The 22,004-nt window shown below is 34.7% G+C and overlaps 1 protein-coding gene across 2 annotated transcripts; it reads left to right on the forward strand.

The window, feature by feature from the left end:
* Positions 1–2,620: 2,620 nt before the first annotated feature.
* On the forward strand, positions 2,621–19,908 carry LOC138306688 (alpha-1,3-mannosyl-glycoprotein 2-beta-N-acetylglucosaminyltransferase-like). Of its 2 annotated transcripts, none has more exons than XM_069247140.1 (11): positions 2,621–2,946; positions 3,417–3,525; positions 3,870–4,095; positions 5,289–5,403; positions 6,480–6,618; positions 7,018–7,152; positions 7,494–7,584; positions 8,818–8,922; positions 9,337–9,427; positions 9,853–10,023; positions 13,721–19,908. In XM_069247140.1, exons 1-11 carry the CDS (start codon positions 2,851–2,853, stop codon positions 13,832–13,834), a joined length of 1,392 nt encoding a protein of 463 aa, XP_069103241.1. In that variant the 5' UTR covers positions 2,621–2,850; the 3' UTR covers positions 13,835–19,908. The 2 variants fall into 2 exon arrangements, with proteins under 2 accessions (XP_069103241.1, XP_069103242.1); XM_069247141.1 differs by having other exon boundaries at positions 3,417–3,504.
* The last annotated feature ends 2,096 nt before the right edge of the window (positions 19,909–22,004 follow it).

Below are 22,004 nucleotides of genomic sequence, written 5' to 3' on the forward strand. Positions count from 1 at the left end.
CGCTGACACATTTTATTCTTATCTATTTACACCTATTGTACTATATATAAGACGCAGGGGAGACCTGACACATGAAATACCTATTTTATTTTCACCCTTATGTATATATATAAAGACACAGGGTGCGAGAACGCTTGACACATGAATACCTTATCTATTTACACTATTGTATATATTTATTTAAGACGCAGGTGAGAAAGCTGACACATGGAATTACTCTATCTATTTACACTATGTATATATATAAGTTGAGTGTGAGAACGCTGACACATGAATACCTATATATTTCACCTAATGTTTATAGATAAGACGCAGGTGTAGGAACCGCGACACATGCTAGATAATATCTATTTACACCTAATGCTATATTATAATATATATATAAGACGCAGTTAGATCGGCTGATTGGAAACATGAATTACCTTTTATTTAACCTATGATGTATATATATATAAGTCGCAGGTGAGAACGCTGACACATGTATACATTATCTATTTACACCTAATGTATATACTATATATTAAGACGCAGGTGGGAACGCGGACAATGAATACCTATCTATTTACACCTAATGTATATATATAGACGCAGGTGGAGAACGCTACACATGTATACATATCTATTTATTAACCTAATGTAGTACTTATATATTATAAGACGCAGGTGAGAACGCTGAACTTGTATAAATATCCATTTACACTATTGTGTATATCTATATAAGACGCAGGTTGAGAGAGAACGCTGACACATGTCGAAATACCTATCATATTTACACCTAATGTCATATATATAAAAGACGCAGGTCGAGAACGCTGGACACATGTATACATATCTATTTACACCTTAAATGTGTATATATATATATAAGACGCAGGTGAGAACGCTGCTGAAATTGAATACCCTATCTATTTACACTAATGTATATTTATTAAAGACGCAGGGTGAGAAACGCTGGACACATGTATACATATCTATTTCACAACCTAATGTATATATTGATATAAGACGTAGGTGCTGAACGCTTGAACATGAATTACCTATCTATTTACACCTAATGTACTAATATAAATAATATCTATATAAGACGCAGGTAGAACGCTGACATAACATTACCTCGTACCTACTCTTCAAACAGGGGGGGGGGGAGCGAGCTAATTTGTTCAGAAGTCAGCTGAGAAATTCTTATCAAGTACGGAGTTTCTAGTGGTCAATACTACCTGCATACTGTTATTCTATCATTAAATTCCCCCAGATACATCCTACTGTTTTAAATGATAATAAGAGACCAAACATAATATTTTTTGTACTCACATCATCAATGGTGCTGAAGGTCAGTGTGTTTCTGATTTTTATTACAGAATGTAGTACCATTTGATATAATATCTTTATAGAGAGGCAGGCCAAGACAGAAATCCGGGGCAGCAGTGGAGATGGACGCCCGTCAGGAAACATGGAGGCTGCTATAAAGAGACCCAACCAGCACACGGACTGAAGCCCCTCGTTAATTTTGCCTGCATGGGACCAATAAAGAGCCTGGAGTCGACGCATAACATCTGTTGTTCTTCCGATCCTAATGATAGCCTGGAATCGTGTGACTGTCCCAGTCCGCAGTCACTTTGATCAACTTCATTAAGTAAGTACTCATTTTAGTCTCGCGAGCTTAAAACACTTGTCAGATGGCCCATGGACTGATAATTTTATGGCCTGACTAGTGCCAAATGTAATGAACTTAGTCTGATTTGACCAGCGGTTCACCACCTGATTAAAATATGTAAATACTTGAAACTGATCATGACTGATTTAATTTGGACTAGTGATTAAATAGTTGGACTAGTAAAATATTTTGGAGTTAACTAGTCCATATGACTAGCAGCAAAAAAAATTAATGTCCACAGACTGTATTATAGGACATTTAACTATGGAAACTGAATTCATTTGGCAATTGTGGGAGTATGTAATACCAACTCCACAAAGGCAAACACACTTTTGTCCAGTTGGTATTCACATACTTCCATAATTGCCAACTGAATGCATTTCAATATCTGTGTTAACATTTGATAACAATTTATAATAGATCTCGAGAGCTTTTGCATAAAAATGGATAAACAATTTCCTTACCTCACAGTGGCCAAAAGAGCCGGTGAGCTTTATGCCATAGCCTGGCGCCCGTCATCCGTCCGTCATACATTTCTATAAATAGCTGCTAGCCATACTAGTATACAAATGTATAAATCTTGGCTCTGATCCACCAGAGATTAAAGGAGGCAAAGGGGCCCCAATAGGGGAATTAGAGGTAAATCTTTAAATGCTACTTAGTCATAGAGTTCTGCATGGATTGTAACCAAATTTGGCCTGAACATCCTGTGGGGAAGGGGAACAGTTAGTTCTTGTCTCTGATCCCCTGGAAAAGAAAGAGTATGGGCCAATAGGGGAAATGGGAGGTAAAGAAAACAATGATCTAATATTCAGAACACTTATTACTTGGCTATTACCAAACTAGCTGAGTGATACAGGCTCTCTGGGTCTCTTGTTATTGTCACGGACGGAACAGTTATTTAAACAGCCATCTTTCATAATTGCTGCATGTACAACAATTGTGATGTCACAAAGACAATAACATAAACAATAGCAACTGTAAAATCGTATTCATACCAACAAGACTTGATCTGTATAAAAGATCCGCCATGATGTATTACCAGTATGAAACAAAACACTTGACTCATGTACGCTGAACCAAAACAACATTAAATGTGATGTCCAGTTAAGCGTCATGCATGGATGAATGCACCCTAAAGAATCCACTTGGAAAGCTAACTTTTTCTGTGTGTTATTTTTGTTGTTGCCGTGACGATGAGGAGGAAACACCTGGTTGTTGTCGTGGTGACAATCTTCCTATGTTGGAATATAATGATGTATTATGTTTTAGTATCTAAAAATCCTGGGAAGGTAAGTAGCCAATATAAATTGTTCATGTAATGATATTCTTACACAACCACTACAAACAGTGTATTAATTAAGGTGGAATAGCGTTCAAGTTTAAGTGTTAAAATATCAGTATCGTTTCATTGGTACCAATATATGGTATGGTACCATTTAATTCTTAACGGTATCCAACCCTGGATAATATGTTAAGCTGTATCGTGTAACGATATTCTTACACCACTAAAAGAGTGTAATAAAAGATCACCTTTTTTTTTGTACAACACGAATATACCACATCCTCCCAAAACACACATTACTCATACAAGTTGGCGATGGAGCATCTTTAAACTGTGATTGAAAATTTTTCAATTGAAATTGTTTGTTATAAAATTCAGATTTGGTAATTGATTAATGTGCCACTTCCAATATCTTTTATGTATTTTTTAAAGGTACATCATTATTTTATTTAAGTTACATGTATCATTTTGTTACAGTCAATTTCATTTGAGGAGAAGTTGACTTGGCTGGAGGCGGATATTCAACATGAACTGAAGGAGAACACAGGCTTACTGGAGCAGCTACGTAAGTTACGACAAAACGCAGGTGAGAACGCTGACACATGTATACATATCTATTTACACCTAATGTATATCTATATAAGACGCAGGTGAGAAACGCTGACATATACATACCTCGTAATACTCTTCAAACCAGGGGGAGAGAATTTAGTTTAGAAGTCAGCAGAGAAATTCAAATCAATTACTGAGATTCTAGTGGTCAATCTACCTGCATCTGTTATTGTATCATTAAATCCCCCAATACATCCTACTGTTTAAGTGATAATAAGAGACCAAACATAATATTTTTTACCACATCATCATGGTGAAGGTCAGTGTGTTTCTGATTTTATTACAGAATGTAGTACCATTGATATAATATCTTTTTAGAGAGGCAGGCCAAGCAGAAATCCCGGGCAGCAGTGGAGATGGACGCCCGTCAGAACATGGAGGCTGCTATAAAGAGACCCAACCAGCACCGGACTGAAGCCCCTGTTAATTTGCCTGCAAGGACCAATAAAGAGCCTGGAGTCGACGCTAACTCTGTTGTTCTTCCGATCCTAATGATAGCCTGTAATCGTGTGACTGTCAGTCGCAGTCTTGACCAACTTCTTAAGTAGGTACTCATTTCAGTCTGCGACTTAAAGCACTAGTCAGATGCCAATGACTAGTAATTTTATGGCCTGACTAGTGCCAATTGTAACAATTGGACTAGTGGCTCACCACCTGATTAAAATCTGTAAATACTATATTTAAAAGTATTCGAGCAGTGCTCAACCGCCTTTTTCATCATATTTTGAGTGCCATCTGTATCCGATTATTTCAGTATGGATACATCATTTTGTGAGAATTCGCATTCACAAACGCATCTAGACTGTAATTGACTGACCAACTCGACAAAGGCAAACACACTTTTGTCCAGTTGGCATGCATTCATATACTTCCATAATTGCCAACTGAATGCAGTTCAATACCTGTGTTTACATTTGATAAACATTTTATAATAGATCTCAAGAGCTTTTGTATAAAAATGAATAAACAATTTCTGACCTCACATAGCCCAAAGAGCCGGTGAGTTTATGCCATAACCTGGCTCCCGTCATCCGTTCGTCAACATTTCTATAAATCGCTACTAGTCATACTAGTATGTATAAAATCTTGGCGCTGACACCCCCCCAGGAACTTGGCGCTGACACCCCCCCAGGAACAGGAAGCACAGGGCCCCCAATAGGGGAAATAGAGGTAAATCTTTAAATTGCTATTAGTCATAGAGTTCTGCATGGATTGTAACCAAATTTGGCCTGAAACATTCTTTGGGGAAGGGGAACATAGTTTGTATAAATCTTAGCTCTGATCCCCTGGAGAAGAAAGAGTATGGCCCAATAGGGGAAATAAAGTAAAGAAACAATGATCTAATATTCAGAACATTATTACTTGGCATTACAAACTAGCTGAGTGATACAGGCTCTCTGGGTCTCTTGTTATTGTCACGTACGGAACAGTTATTTAAACAGCCATCTTTCATAATCGCTGCATGGTACAACAATTGTGATGTCACAAAGACAATAACATTAAAATAAGGTAATGGCATTTCATGCACTGAACAATGTATTTGTAAGGTTACAAAGTGAAGAGCAGTGAAAATGTAAATATCAAGATAAAAGATCCTTTCTTTTGATGGAACTCAAGCTTCATGGACCTTTTCTTTTGAAATGATTTGATAAATATAAGTTTCCTTTTTGTATCAGATATTTTCTGCATAAAAAACAAACTTATCTTATGTTATATTTGCTAATATTTACCTGACAGGTATCGTACATCTCCTGAACGTTTTCCAATTATCGTGAGCCAGGACTGTGGACATCAGGCGACAGCAGAAGTTATACAGAAATACGTCGCATCTGACAACGTCATACATATCCAGGTTAGCGTGACCTAGATCATTGTACACCCAAATTAGATTCCTTAGTAAGGTATCAACACTGAAGTTGGTCAATCATCGGAGACCTGCTAGTTCCAGCTAGTGTTTAGAGGTGTCTGACCACTGTCAGTACGTCATCAACACTGAAGTTGGTCAATCATCGGAGACCTGCTAGTTCCAGCTAGTGTTTAGAGGTGTCTGATTCCACTGTCAGTACGTTATCAACACTGAAGTTGGTCAATCATCGGAGACCTGCTAGTTCCAGCTAGTGTTTAGAGGTGTCTGACCACTGTCAGTACGTTATCAACACTGAAGTTGGTCAATCATCGGAGACCTGCTAGTTCCAGCTAGTGTTTAGAGGTGTCTGACCACTGTCAGTACGTTATCCACACTGAAGTCTGTCAATCATCGGAGACCTGCTAGTTCCAGCTAGTGTTTAGAGGTGTCTGATTCCACTGTCAGTACGTTATCAACACTGAAGTTGGTCAATCATCGGAGACCTGCTAGTTCCAGCTAGTGTTTAGAGGTGTCTGATTCCACTGTCAGTACGTTATCAACACTGAAGTTGGTCAATCATCGGAGACCTGCTAGTTCCAGCTAGTGATTAGAGGTGTCCAATTTGTCAGGCTGCTACTTTTTGCTGTAACACATGTTTGTAAGGAACTTTAAATCCTTATCCTTAGCAATTTGTTTAAGTCTTGCTTTCTACCATCATTGCTTTTTAGATAACATTTGACTCTGTTAGTCAATGTTATAGACATGTTCACTGTCTTCTTTGTATAGGTTGATATAAATCACTCTTACATTTTCCTAAAACACATTTAGACTGGACACATATATAACACATTTATACTGGACACATGTGTAATACATTTACACTGGAAACATGTTTAACACATTTACAGTGGGATAAATGTGTAACACATTTACATTGGACACATGTGTAGATGTGATAAGATTGTATGCAATTTAGGAGACAAAAATATGACTGCTTATTACGGGGAAAATGAGATAAATGTTTATAGAATGCCATTCCCTGAAAAAGAAACTATTAAAAATGTATCTTTCTACTTTAACAGCAACCTGACCTCAGTGATATAGAACTGCCGTGGCCAAAGAAGAAGTTCAGTGGTTACTATAAAATCGCCCGTCATTACAAGTGGGCACTGAACCAGATATTTCACCACTTCAACCATTCGGCCGTGATCATAGTGGAGGGTAAGAATGAGTTACTTTAAAATTGCTCAACAGAACAAATCGGTACGGAACAAGATATTTCAACACTTCAACCATTCCGTCCTGATCATAGTGGAGGGTAAGAATGAGTTACTTTAAAATAGCCCATCACTACAAGTGGGCACTGAACCAGATATTTCACCAATTCAACCATTCGGCCGTGATCATAGTGGAGGGTAAGAATGAGTTACTTTAAAATAGCCCATCACTACAAGTGGGCACTGAACCAGATATTTCACCAATTCAACCATTCGGCCGTGATCATAGTGGAGGGTAAGAATTAGTTACTATAAAATCACTCACCAGCACAAGTGATAAGTGCTTTTGTCAATATTAGACCATTGTTTAGACTGCATAGTGATTTTGTTTTTCTTACACCAGATGACCTTGATGTCTCTCCCGATTTCTTCGAGTATTTCGCAGCTACATATCCCATTTTGACCTCTGACCCTTCACTGTGGTGTGTGTCGGCGTGGAATGACAACGGTAAAAATGGAATGGTATCAGATGAACCAGGTGAGGATTTTGTTGTGTTTGTTGATTCACCTGTTTATAATTCAAATGTAAATTCGGTATTAAAACATACATTACTAGCTGCCGCTGACTTTAGTACTTTTGTAGGACCTAGAATTTTGATGGATTTGATCATTTCATTTAATGTTTTGACAAAGTTAAACTAAAATCTTATCTTACTGAGTCTTGGAAAAAAAGTTTAGAGTTAAGTCAAACCTTCTAAATAATTCATGTAACTTACATGTAATTGTAAAAATAAATTTACTTACAATGTATTTTAATAAGTCAGTTTTTGTCTACACGGGTGAATGAATTAATACAAATTTTATCCATTATATACACAGAGCTGTTGTATCGGTCTGATTTTTTCCCGGGACTTGGCTGGATGATGGAGAGAAAATTATGGTTAGAGATCGGACCGAAATGGCCAGTAACGTGAGTATAGTGTATTTAACATTTTGTGTGATCAGAGCAGAGATACATTACTTTTCTGTCTCATTGGACTTGGTGTATTGTTTGCAGACAAGAAATAAACTTTCTCACATAACTGACGCGTTCAGCCATGTCATAAATATCGTAACACACAGGTGTATTGATACTGTTGTGACATCACAGGTGGTAAGATATGAGGCGATATGATCGTCTTGGTAGACAGACACGACACATTCGAGCCACAGGGACCTGGCACGATTTTTTTTAAATAACAGTATACATATATATATATTATGGTATCAAGGGTATGAACTCGGCGGTCGAGAAAAACGGACCTATTTTTAAAAAACCATGATTATTTTAATAAATGGGTTCTATACAGTATTGACGGATATCCTACCCTAAAGAGAAATAATTAATCTTTCCACTGAGTGCTTGATGAACAAAATTGGCCAAGTATTGACGAAGTTATGGCTTGATGAGTCGGGAAATTTACGAAAAATATGCTAGGTAGACATTTCCCTGTCCGGTCGAAATGTCGTCTCGGCTCTAATGGGTACCTCAAAAACCAAGCCAAAATCACAAAATCTACGCTTGTGGTGGTAAACAGTACCCCATAACTTTGTTCATCCACCACAATCTCCTTTGGAGGTGTCATGACCCGTACTTTGTAGAAACTTCATTTAAACATCGTGTAGCTCACTTACTTTAACCGTCACCAATTTTGTTCATCAAGCGCTCAATGGAAAGATAAATCATTTCTCTTTAAGGTAAGATATCCGTCAATGTTGTATAGAACTCATTTATTAAAATAATCACGGTTTTTAAAAAATAGGTCTGTTTTTCTCTACTGCTGAGTTCATACTCTTGATACTAGCTATAATATATATATGTATACTATTGGTTAAAAAATTTTGTGCCAGGTCCCTGTGATTCGAGCTGGTTTTCTTCTGTTCTATATAGAGACGAAATAAAAGGTTTTGCTATTTCCATGAATGATACACTCGTGGCTATATAATATGAAATTTATTAAACAAGTTTCATTAATTAATAGTTTGATATGCCACTCGCCTTCATATCAAATATATTAAATTATTGAACTTGTTTTAAACTTTGTTAAGATGCACACATTTGCATAATATTATGAAGATTGTCAGCAAAGCTTTGGTTTCTATATAAACCAAATATTACTTAAAAAGATTTCTAAATGCTTTGATATTTCAATCCTTCTTACAGATTTTGGGATGACTGGATGAGGCACCAGGACCAAAGAAAAGACCGAGTTTGCATACGTCCTGAGATCTGTAGGACAAGTACATTTGGCAAGAAAGGAGTTAGTCTGTAAGTGCTGAGTCAGTCGTATCTTCACATGTAACTATATCATATGCAGTGGAACTTGGTTGATACGATAATTCGACAACCCGGCTTAATACAAAGTACTTTGCCCGTCCTGGTCCTGGTCCCGGTCCCAGCCGAATTCCCTCTTATCTTTGCTTAAAGAACTCTGATAAGTTGAAGTCCGAATAACACAATTCATACATAAAATGTTCTTATAACTCGAAATGAGATTTTTTTGCAACTACCATCGGCGATTTTAACAAGTCAATGATTACTACTCATTCAACCCTGGTGACACCTTTAGACTCCTCTGTTATATTGTTATCTAGACAATAATAAAAAAAATAATAGGTGGTTTAATATTTATTTTACCATTTATTATGTACAATTATATTTAAATCTGTTTTGTTTCCCCAGGGGCTTATTTTATGAAAAACATTTGAAACACATCAAATTGAATGATAAATTTGTGGCATTCACCCAAAAAGACTTGTCTTATTTAAAAAAGGTAAGTTAACGGTATGCTTTCTATGGTAAGATAACATGTTTATGATTAGCACTTGCTGTGGTCTAGACTTAATCTAATGGAGATTAGGACCTTGAAAATTAACAAGGAAGTACTGTCACTGTAATATTAAGTCAAGTATTTTTTCTTCTTTTTTAACCTCACATATAGGTTAATATATAAATTAAAGTCAAGTATTCTTTGATTTTTTGAAGACTCGTCTCAATATTTTTGTAGTAAGAATTCAGACTTTTAACCTCAAATTGCTCCCCTTCTTGCTCACTTTTAAATTAATGTTCTCAAGACGTTTGCCTCTGATAGACCTCTAATGACCTATGACCTTTATATTTTTCAGGAGAACTATGACCTTTGCTATATAAGACAGGAGAACTTTAACCTCTTGTGACCTATGACCTTTATATTTTCAGGAGAACTATGACCCCTGGTTCAAAAGTATGGTATATGATACGCCGGAGGTGACAGTTGCTGAGGTGATGTCTGGCAGTAAGAAACACCTGAAGGCATTACGTGTGACTTACACTACCAAAGAACAATACAAATCTATAGCCAAGAGACTCGGCATCATGGACGATTTTAAGGTCAGTTGGAGGTCCTTTCTTGATCTCTTGGTACTTTATGTGTACTTAAATTGCTGCACTCAGTTTATAGCACATAGTCTTAAATTCGACACTTACAATTCAGAGTGAGTGCTCAAACAGGTTTTAGTACTGTTCTTAATTAGCACAGTGATGTGAGTGTGAAAGGCGCTAAAATTAGATTACAGCTAAACTAAGTACAAATACAGTATGTTCAGAAATTAGACTTTCATCTGTTCTTTTTTGTTCATCAATTCATCTGTTCTTGCAATTAAAGGTTCGCACAGGTTCTGGAAAACTCCTGGAATTTGCTATGACTCCTTGAAACTTCTTGAAAATCAGCAAAATCAAATAATGTCCTTCAAAAGTCCTGGATTTTTGTTATAGATCCTTGAATTTACACAAATACTCCTTGAATTTAAAATTAAGATTGTGTTTCATATTAGAAAAAAAAAGAAGCCTACAATGGTGTGTTTATTTCAATATTTATTTTAAGATATATAATGTAGATCTACATGAACCATGGTTTGGTGTGATATTAAGCTCTTTTTTATAGAGTACGGTTAAAACGGCCCCACTGCAAGAACGGCCCCAGTTAAAACGGCCCCAGTCGAAACGGCCTCACTTTTATGTAGGCAGATATAAGACAAAGCTTATGACGGAACACATTGAGATTAATTAAAAGTAAATTTAAATGAATGAACATGTTTGTTGTCTATCTTATTAAAGATGGTTGGTTAGGTTAATACTGTATACCTACATATACAAGTAAATGATGTTTCAAATGATGATTTTTTTTTACGTTCACGATCTCTAGCAGCGTTTGATAGATCTAATATTCAAGTAAGAAATCAATTTGAAATGTCTTCAAAATACTTTTAGTATTGATTTCTCATCGATTCATGTATGGTTGAGACGAAGATATTGTTGAAAAGGGAAATGCTAGCATTTAACTGGGAATATTACTTGTTACTTGTTTAGTAGGAGTTTTTGAATTTTAATTTGAGAATGCATAATAAAAAAATTAACTTGTAATCATTGAATTTAAATAGTGTCTCGCGACGGCCCGTGCCGGACAATAGGGATTCATGACAGCTTGTGTTGCTAGCTTGATATCATCAAGATAATTAATATCACTATAATCAAGCCGATACCCGTGCTTTGTTTTTACAAGCTGCATTATTAAATCATTAGTACGGCAAAGATACAGTTAATCGTATTTTTGATGTTCGCCGCCGCCATTGGTGCGGTTTGTTGAATTTACGGAACGGTAAATATGCGAGCCACATTATTAGTTTAACTCATACTCAAACTGTTACATTGCACAACTTTAGCATACATACTTGACCAAATCGATCATTCTAAATCGAAGTATTTTGTAGGTGTTGTAGCGCTTTCTGTTCCTCCTTTTTAGTTTCGTTTAACGAGTGTATTTGTTTTTTATATTCATTCCGTAATATTAACCATCGCTTAAATAGTCACCAAACGAACACTTGTACAATGGGTTAGGCCTAGTACACGTAAGTCTTGTTTATTAATATTCGTATGTATTGCTAACGATATCAATACACGTGATTAATTGCATACTTCGTTTTTATTTTGTTTTGCTTGTGGTAAATACAATGATTATAAAGTTTACGGAAAACAGAGACGACATGTACACAACTACCACAGTTGGTCATGGTAAAAAAATAAACATCGGTCTAATTTCAACCACGAATAATTCGAAGTCTCGATGTATCGAAGTTTTTCTGACGGTCCCTTGAACTTCGATACATCGAGGTTTGACTGTATTCAAATCTTTAATCATTGCAATTTTTTTTCAATATGTTCAGTGTGTTGATTATATACATTTGTCTTCTAAATGTTCACTGTAAAATATGTGGTAAGTTTTGCTTGTAACATTATATTACAAAACGAATTACATGTAGCTCACATATCAGTATCTAAGAAATTACAAGAAATAGATTATCTTTCTCATTAATTAAATAGAAAACGTCCAAATGATAGTATGTGAAACATTTTGTTAAACTATTAGAAATCAAATGTACATGTGTCAAAAATTTAGTGAATTTGAGCAAATGTTTGTTCTTAGTTATGAAAGACGTTAAAATAAGTTTTAATTATGTGAATTATGATAACATGCACTGAAATTTCGAAGAGAACGGCTTGAGTTTTACATGAGACCAACAGAATGTATGAGGCAGAATTGAATTGTATCCTTTATATATAGACATGTATTGATTTACTAATATTCATGATTTGATTTGTTCTTTCCCGTACAGTTTACCGTAATTTTGTGGGATATCAGCGCCTTTACAATTACACCGTATACACTATATAATTACCATATAATTAGGTATACACTGACCATGGCTAATTCATCTTGTGGTGACAACTGTCAATAATAACTTGTTATGGGTTCAGATTCTCTATTTGCTTTGGGTTTACAGTGACGATATACGCCACACTCACACAACTTTGATAAAAACATACATTCTTGATAAAATTGAAATGTATTGTAGTAGAGAAAGAGAGCACAAAACTTGGTCTTATAATAAAATATCAGAAACAAAAGTATCCATAATTTAACATTTATTCTGCCAAAGAAATGTTTTACAGAGGTGTATAATTTACAATGTAGTGTTGTTAGAATAAATAGTTTCCAATTTGAAAAAAATACGTTGTACAAAAGAAAGAACAAAACACAGCAAGAAAACCTATCAAAGATATTAAACAATTTCACTGTAACAAGCATTGTAGAATATCTAGGCATAAATTCTACATGTATAATGAAATGATTAGTTACAAATTAGTGCCGTCAAGGATTTATATGTCTCATATACGTCCTTGGTGCCGTGTTTCGTATTTTTCTATCATTATAATGTACAAGACAATATATAAATTCTTATAAATAAAATAAACAAAATCAACGCTGAATATAAGCTGAAATAAACATGTGTTCCTTTTTTAAACATTTTTTGTAACGGGGCCGTTATTGTAACGGGGCCGTTATTGCAGTGGGGCCGTTCTGACTGGGGCCGTTTTAACAGTGGGGCCGTTTTAACTGGGATTCGATTATCTCCCCTGTTACGAAATCGGTCTTGTAATGCTGGTGTCTTAGATGTGATATGTGGGATAAACTCTCAGGGGAGGAAATGAGATGGAAGATATTATGTGATACATTTAAGGACCTTTCTTAATTGGTTGCAATATAGATGAATCTACTCTAAGCTACCTGGACAAGGGTTTAAATGTAATTAAAGAAAATTAATGTGACATCATATGTGACAGGATCGATGTGAAGGTGTTACAATCTTGATGTGTTTAAGGCCCAGACAAGTCTTCTGAGATTGAAATGTCAAAAATACCACAATCGTCTGTATGTTCTGAATGTAACATAAGCCTACTGACATTACCACCCCACCAACACAGTTGCTACTGGTCTCAAACAATAAACAGTCAATTTAAAATGTGAAAAGCAAACATAAATATACAGCATGAATCTTATCATTTTTACTTAGACAGCTATAAAATTACTCCTGGAAAAAATGAAAATATCCTTGAAAACTCCTGGAAAACTCCTTGAATTTTGCATTACCAAGTCTGTATGAACTTTGTCTTGTTAATGTTTCTATTCATCACATTTCAAAATTTTAATGCATGAATATTAATTGGTTTTGAATTTGATTTTTGACAGGCTGGCGTTCCACGTGTAGCTTACCGTGGAGTGAATAGTTTCATCTACAGTGGACAAAGAATTTACCTAGCTCCTAAATCAGACTGGAATCAGTATGACCTCACATGGACGTGACCTTGACCTCTGTGTAGGCGACCTTGAGATTACAGTAGATTGAAGATCTGTAAAGACAGTAACCCAGTAACTCAGCCAGTGAATCGTCATAGTAATTATAGTACCGTTATCTCTGGGTCAGCAATACCTCTGACAGTTATACAAGGTGCTAATGTTAAATTGTTACTGTCAGAAATTAGGAAGTTTCTAAATCTTGACAATCAGATCTGCGCCAATTTATTCATTTAATTGAAATATTAACACATTTTAGCATAGATATAAGGTAGAACGGTAAATAAAAAAGGCACTTAAAAGGAAACTTGGCTTGAAAGGAAACTTGAAGTCTTTTCTTCCACACAGAGTATATTAATGGTACAAAAATGTTGGGCAATAAAGTTACATATAAGTGGAATATTTCCCCTGTTTATGATAACTCGGTCAGGGTTGCCTGCCCTTGACTATGTCTTTATGGGAGTGCCCTTGGCTGTACCATACAATGATAAAGGGTACTTATTTCTTGCAATGCAAATAATCTCATATCAAATGGGTTATATTGTTTATTCAGGGACTTGACACAAATTTGGGGCCATCATTTCATGTATAAGATGTATGGACAGTTGAATTTCTGTCAAATCCCTGTGAATGATTTGTTTTGCCTGTTGTTACTGACGTTTTGTATTTATTGTTAATGTTTGTTGTTAAATGTGTATAAACACAGGAAGATAATCAAACTGATGTAATCATTGTCTTCCAGAGTGAGTGAGATGTAGTGTGTTGATATGACTATGATACACACAGCTAGAGGTCATGGATCATTTAATCAATTTCTGATTAACATTTACACAATATATGTATTCTGAACTTATCATTCCATGCATCAATATTTTGTGTTCTTCATGAATTAATTTATTGAAAAAAACTGCAAAGCGTAAAGTTTTGACATTATGTAGTTTTTGTAATTATTAAAGGGACAATTTTTTTACATAACAAAGAAGCAAAAAATGTATTGTTCTACATTTCTTATGAAACATATAACATAAAATATTGACAAATACCATGTCAATATGTAGTATTTTAATTGATACCATTGTAATTACAAATCGTTGATCAATACCATTAAGCAGGTACAGATATACGCTGTACCCATATCCGAGCCAGTCATGCAAGTTAAACAAATGAACTACATACCGCTTGTTGAGGTGATAAAATGATTTTTAGGCAAGACAATTCACCTAATAAGTAAACACACTACTGTCAGAGCGATTTGAGCAGTTCTAGACGAAAGTAGCATCACTCTACAGGCAAGGGATAGGGTTCGGCATACAAGATGTTTGACCACAATTAGAATGGCGGACAGCGAGGGAGTTTGAACATTTCAAACACATTTAACCACCATGGGCTTTTCTGGCAAATCACAGTAAAACCGACTGATCTAATTTCCATTAGAACTGGGTTTTTCTGATATATGTACAAATTTGAATGTTCTCTTAGACTGAATTGTCCCTTTAATTATGTTTTTTTTCTTTTGTAAAGTCACATGAATGTCATTTTATACTTTTAAATTATTTTTATTTTTTTTTCAAGTTTAGATACTATACTTATGAATATTCATGACCTAAAAGCCCTTCTTGATCTATTAAATAAATGGCCATATTCTGGCTATCAGAAAGTTACCTCACTTGCAAGTAGGTATCCATTGTGACATCATTTTCTTGTGAGCGAAATTTACGTTTTCTCTGAAAAGTATGATGTTACGCTTGCAAACACATGATGTCATAATCAATATACTTACCCACAAGGGCAGATAACTCTGTAATATGCAAAGCCACAATATTTTTAAATAAAAGTTATTACATTTTACCATTAGTTTAACACATTCAAAAACTGACTTGGGGCAGTTTTCTGCAGATAGATACTTGTTTGATTTTTACTTCTCTTGGTAATGTAATTGTCCCAATAAAAAGAACATGGTTGTAAATTAGGTGGAAAATAAACCCACAATACTATAATCTGGATGGTGGGTGAAGGGGGTATTTCCCTGCTTGACAAATAAAAGTTTTTATTATCTTCATATATGTTAGCCAAATTGATTAAAATAACAAACATGCCATTTCGTAATCCTCAATTATTTTCAAATTAGCAAAATTGAAATCTACCCGTTTGTAATTCTCAATTATTTTCAAATTAGCCAAATTTGAATATATCCTTTGGAATTTTCAATTATCATCAAATTAGCCAAATTGAAATCATTAAAAAAAACTTTTTGAAATTCTTCCTTTAAAATTTTCAGTTGATAAGTCCATTCTCTAGTCAGTAAAGTACTGTGATCATGTTGACGAAACACCTTATAACATCGTGTGATAATTATTCAATATTGCTATATGACAACCTGCATTTATTTAAAATTTCTTCCAAATCGTTATTGTGTACCTGATAACTTGTTAAACTAGCTTAAGGTTGAATTAAGATCTGGAGAATCAGAAATGGTTTTTAATGATAATGCATACACCTACCTTCTATTTACTTGCCTGCGAGGTGCATATTGCATGCCAAAGTTTGATGACTTCGAGTCTTGCACATAATACTATATATTTGTATATGTGTTAAGCTATCTAATCAGTTTGTTAATATGGGATACAATGTCATTGTTATAAGCAACACACAGTTGTTAAACATTGTTCAATCTATGGGATGTGAAGACCATGTTTATATAAACTTTTAACTACTCCAGAAGAGGGTAGGGGCCCTATTACGGTGAATATGTTAATTATAATTGTCTAAATATGTAGTGTGTAAAAGAAAATAACAATTGATGACTTAATTTAAATAAGAAAAGAAATGAATGAATATAATTGGAGTTAATTGCTGAATGAACATAGTTGGTGATAAATGACTGAATGAATATTATTGGTGAAAAATGTATAAATGAATATAAATGTATGAATAGATAATTATGAATTATTGAAAGGATGAATGGATGTGACAGAAGCAGACAAAATGTGGGAAAACGTGTAGTAGTGATAGCAGAATTCAATTAACATGTACATAATATAATAAGTTCTTTATAATAAATTATAACATAATATTATAGAAATGATTATATGATATCGAGTTATGATGTATATGGATGTAATATATAATGAGTGAATAACTGAATCAATTTGTCAAAAATGCATTGCCAATTTCACAGTGATTTAAAGTATCAAGGTATTTTTACGTGAAGAATTCAAAATTGTTTACTGGTAAATTGTGTTTGAATGAAAGATTGGCACTGTATGTTGTGGTTCGTATACATGATAGTGAGCACTGTAAATTATGTTATTACTAGTCCATAGAGATTTAAAACATGAATGAATCCTGTCACGCATGACTGACCGTACAAGTGGGAAACATGTTGATAAATATTTATATTTTCATGTATGAGTGACTTCGCAAATCAAAAACATGCATGGATGACTGAATGTGATAATGAGTCCACATCTGTATATAATTTGTTTTATTATTTTGTATGGAGAAATTGTTGTTTATAAATGAATACAAGCATAACTGAGAACTGATAAGCAAAAGAATAATGTTGATAGTATTGTTCACTAAGTATTGACCTTGATGCATAGTAAGAATCAGGAATATAGAGAAGAGTTAAGCTGCATGTATGGCATCCATTTTATAAACAAATATTGAATAAATAATGTTTTTGGTGTACAGGAAGCTACAAATTTCTTAATTGCTGCACTAGTAACTAGTCATCATGATAATCTGTTTGATTTGTTCAAATGGTGGTTGGCCTAATCATCTGATTAGTGAAATTTTCATTTCTTGTTTGCTGAAGAAACCTTTGATTATATCATTATTAGCCCACCATCATCATACAAATTCTTGTTACCCCTATTTCTCAGAAAGTACTGAAGGGATCTGTCTCAAATTTCACATGCAGGTTCCCCTAGGCTAGGGCCCTGGTTGTGCATATTGCATTTTGGGACCGATTGGACAATAAGATGGCTGCCTGACGGCCATCTTGGATTTTGATTGTTAAAAGCCTGTTATCGCTATTTCTCAGAAATTACTGAAGGGATTGTTTTCAAATTTCACATGCAGGTTTCCCTAGGGCCCTAGATGTGCATGTTGCATTTTGGGACAGATCGGTGAACAAGATGGCAGACAGGCCGCCATCTTGGATTATTGATAGTTGAAGATAGTTACTGCTAGTTCTCAGAAAGTACTGAAGGTTCTTGTTTTAAATTTCACTTGCAGCATTCCCTAGGGTCCCAGTTGTGCATATTGCATTTTGGACCATTTGGTGAACAAGATTGCTGCCAGGCCGCCATCTTGGATTTTGATAGTTGAAGTTTGTTTCTGCTAGTTCTCAGAAAGTACTGAAGGGATCTGTCTCAAATTTTATATTTAGGTTCTCTTGTTAAGTGTAGAATGGGGTTCCTAACAACGGTATCAATTCTATTAAGTTAGAATGACATAAAATTATTTTATCTTCAATTGAAAATTGTTGTTAAACTATGACTAGCCTAATAACCATTTGAACCACTGAGCCCAGATGTACAAGGAAGAAGCTAACATACACCTCTTAATTGTCATTTTATCTTGGTTGATTGTGTAGCGCCACAAATATCACAAGGCTTCTGAACTTACTTGATCCTGATGTATAAATGTCGGAAGTAATGATACATGGTTAGTGTGTGTGCCAAAAGGTCCAATGGTCCTGTCTCATTTCAATCATGGTACTGGTTTCCCCTAATGGTGTCATTTTGGTATGAGAGATTTTGTTCATCTTAGTGATAGATGTGACATGTAATATTGGGATGCTGTAACTGTATACACTGTACTCGTACTACATTTTAAGCATTTTTGTGCTGCGAAGGTTTTGTTCACTTCTAGATCTGCTTTCTGCAGTATTGATTGAGAAATATTTATATCTTGATCGCTTCATTGATTTATCTGAAATATCTCCCCTTGTTTGTGCTGGAGAACAGTGAGCACTGCAATAAAGAAAGAAAAAAATCAAACAAAAAGGACTCAAAAAAGTTTAAAATAGAAAAATAAAAAAAAATTATAAAATGTTTAATTCCTGGTAATGATGAATATACTTGTTCATGTGCAAAATTATTTAGAAACCTCATTGAAAGTGTAACCACATTTTTACCAGCAGAAATTTAATTCTATAACAGATCATCAGCCATCTCTTTATCCATGCAATGTAACATTTACTTATGACAGAAAAGACCATTAATTGGGAAACAATAGTGGAGTGCAGGGAGCAAGAAATTAACTACTTCTAATGTGATTCAATGATTACTGTGATTTGTCTGGAGTTATCTCCCCTTTTAATATTTCATTTTTAATGTGTTTTGTGTATATTTCCATTTTATATTCAACATTGTCACAACATCAGTCACAACATCAGTCTCATGGTATGAAGGAATAACGAGTTACATTCTTAAAGAACTCTTTGATGTGTGAGGTGATTTTATGAACAGATGTACCCTTGAAAATGTTGCTCTTTGTTTGAAATATGACTTAATGGTGCCAAAATTAAATAGATTCTCTCGGTGTTAAAGGCCCACTACTTTTCTGGAGCAAAACATAAGGTTTCTTAGAAGCATTGATAACACCAGAAAATATATACCGATGGCCTTAGATGAGGTTACAATACCAAACACATGCAAGATTTCCTGCATAATATTCCGTCTATGCATATTACAGAGTTAGCTCCCTTGCGAGTAGGTATCGATTGTTACGTCATTATTTCGTGAGCGCAATTCACGCCGTTTTTTCCGAAAAGTATGACGTTACGCTCGCAAACACATGACGTCGCAATCAATACCTACCCGCAAGGACAGATAACTCTATAATATGCAAATACGGAATATGATAACAGCGGAGAGTCGTTTTGCTGTTTTGTTGTCTGACGCAGTTATAGTCAACTACCTCGGCAGGAAACATAAGACAACCTGCGTTATAAAAATCAATATTTTATCTATTTTAATCAAATTGTTCAAATGGTGATGATACTTGTAGTTTAACGGTAAGTTAAAAACTTTTGCAACTCTACAAAACTATCACTCTCTTTTTATATTCCAATTTTAAAAATTAAAAGACGTTTCGGAAAGGAAGTGGGCCTTTAAATCTTCAAATCATAAACGAGTCCAAATATAACTAATTTCTGTCACTGCAATCTCCAAAACATACTTAATAGATGTGATCATTATAGATGATTTGAAATTTTGAGCAATTTGAATAGTACCAGATGTTGTATGAGAGAAACATTTGTCTAACAGTGTATGTATCTGGTTATATCATTAAGTGGTATAAAATTACTTCCCATGTGAAAGAGCTTGGTCCGTAGCGTCAGCATTAATAAAACTACAAAAACCTTACCAGTTGTTATTGTTTACGTGTAAAAGTTATAGCTATATAAAGCAATATATAATCCATACTCGCAGTCTCATAGAATTTAAACACCAAAATATGACATGCCCTCAATTCAATATAATCCAATAAACTTAATGACAATATACTGTAAAACAAGCATCAGACTGAGGGTTAAAGTACTCACAGAAACCTACATACACTAATCTACAAGTTGGTTTCAGATCAAATTTTAGCTCACCAAAATCTGATGTGGGATTCTGTGGTCAATTACGTACCATTCTCCATAAACAATTCTTGTTATCACTCTTGTTCAAATAGTGATATTTTTTCTGAATATGGTACCTTGTTGAACTTGTTGCATTTTGAATTCAGTCTAATCCAAAACAAGATGAACTGAAGATTCTTCTTGACGCTATGTTCCAACAAACCATCCTCGATATCCCAGGGTTTATTATCACTACCATCACATCCACCCCTGTATTGTGTCCTACAGTGTAGTAGAACTAAAGACATTCAGGAGAACAATCTCACTAATCACAGGCCTACAAAGACTTCATTTGAAGATCACAGAGAAGAGGAGGCCAACTTTAAAGTCATTGGAACAGTGAACTGTGAGATTTGTTTAAAGATGCTGCACCTCTGACAAACGGTATTTTTTCACTACAAAAACAGGAGCAGACGATTTAGTATTTTTATGCAGTTCCAAAAGTTACTTACTTTACACCATTACAACGATCGAAAAGTTCGAGCTTATAATTGTACTTCAAATTAAAAATATAAAAAATAATTAATTGCATCCCGAAAAAAATCAAAGGCAAAGTAAATTAATTTATATTATTTTTTGTGTTAATTAGACATATATATACACGATTAAACATCAATATTGTTCAAATGATGAATATATTGTGCTCTGTCGGCGGTGGAGCATCTTTAATGTACATCAAAAAATCAATCTACTTGTCTCATCTGTTTTCGAACTATCACTGTCGTCATATCCATTCCATCTTCGATACTCCAATGACGTATACACTGTATATCACTTATAAATCCTTGCTATAACTCATTATATTCACCACAGACTCGCTTATCAAAGCCTATATGTTTGTAATTTCGTTACAGTGGCCACCAGGTGAGTAGCTGCCATGTAAGCACATCATTTTCCAAAGAATGTGTAATAAAAAAGGAAAATTCCAATATTCGATGGACGTTACGTATGAACTGGTCAGTAACTCGAGTTATATGTGTAAGTTTCGGTAACGTGTTTTAGAATGAGTGCCACGTGTGTGCGTGACAGTCTATAAAAGAATTGGATAAAGACAAGGATTTATAAGTATACGTCCTTGGATAAGGACTTGGTTTACTTACTAATATTCCCGGCTAGCCAAGTTAACCTCCGTATAATCAGTAAAGGGATAGTGTAGGGCAGTTAATTTTAGGAAGTGTCAAAAATCAAGATTATTAAAATGAGATCATTTGATGAAATACATACTTATTGCTTAAGTTTAGATGTGGTCATTATGTATGTGGATATGTATGGTGTACAGTCATACGTTCCCGTAAACAAGTTTCTCTGGCAGAAAATTCGAAAGATGGAATTCAAGCATGAACCATGAGAGTAAGAAATAAAGATGTTACATATATAGAGAAAAAAACGTGACTGGTGATCTAAAGTTTGCTAATTTTAAAGGCCCACTACCTTTCCGAAACGGCTTTTGATTTTAAAAATGGGAAAGTAAAACGAGATCGATCGATATTTTTGTATAGTCGCTAAAGTTATTAACTTACCGTTAACGCTACACGTGTCATC

Source organism: Argopecten irradians, chromosome 13, assembly GCF_041381155.1.
Source record: "Argopecten irradians isolate NY chromosome 13, Ai_NY, whole genome shotgun sequence".
Lineage (NCBI taxonomy): Eukaryota > Metazoa > Mollusca > Bivalvia > Pectinida > Pectinidae > Argopecten > Argopecten irradians.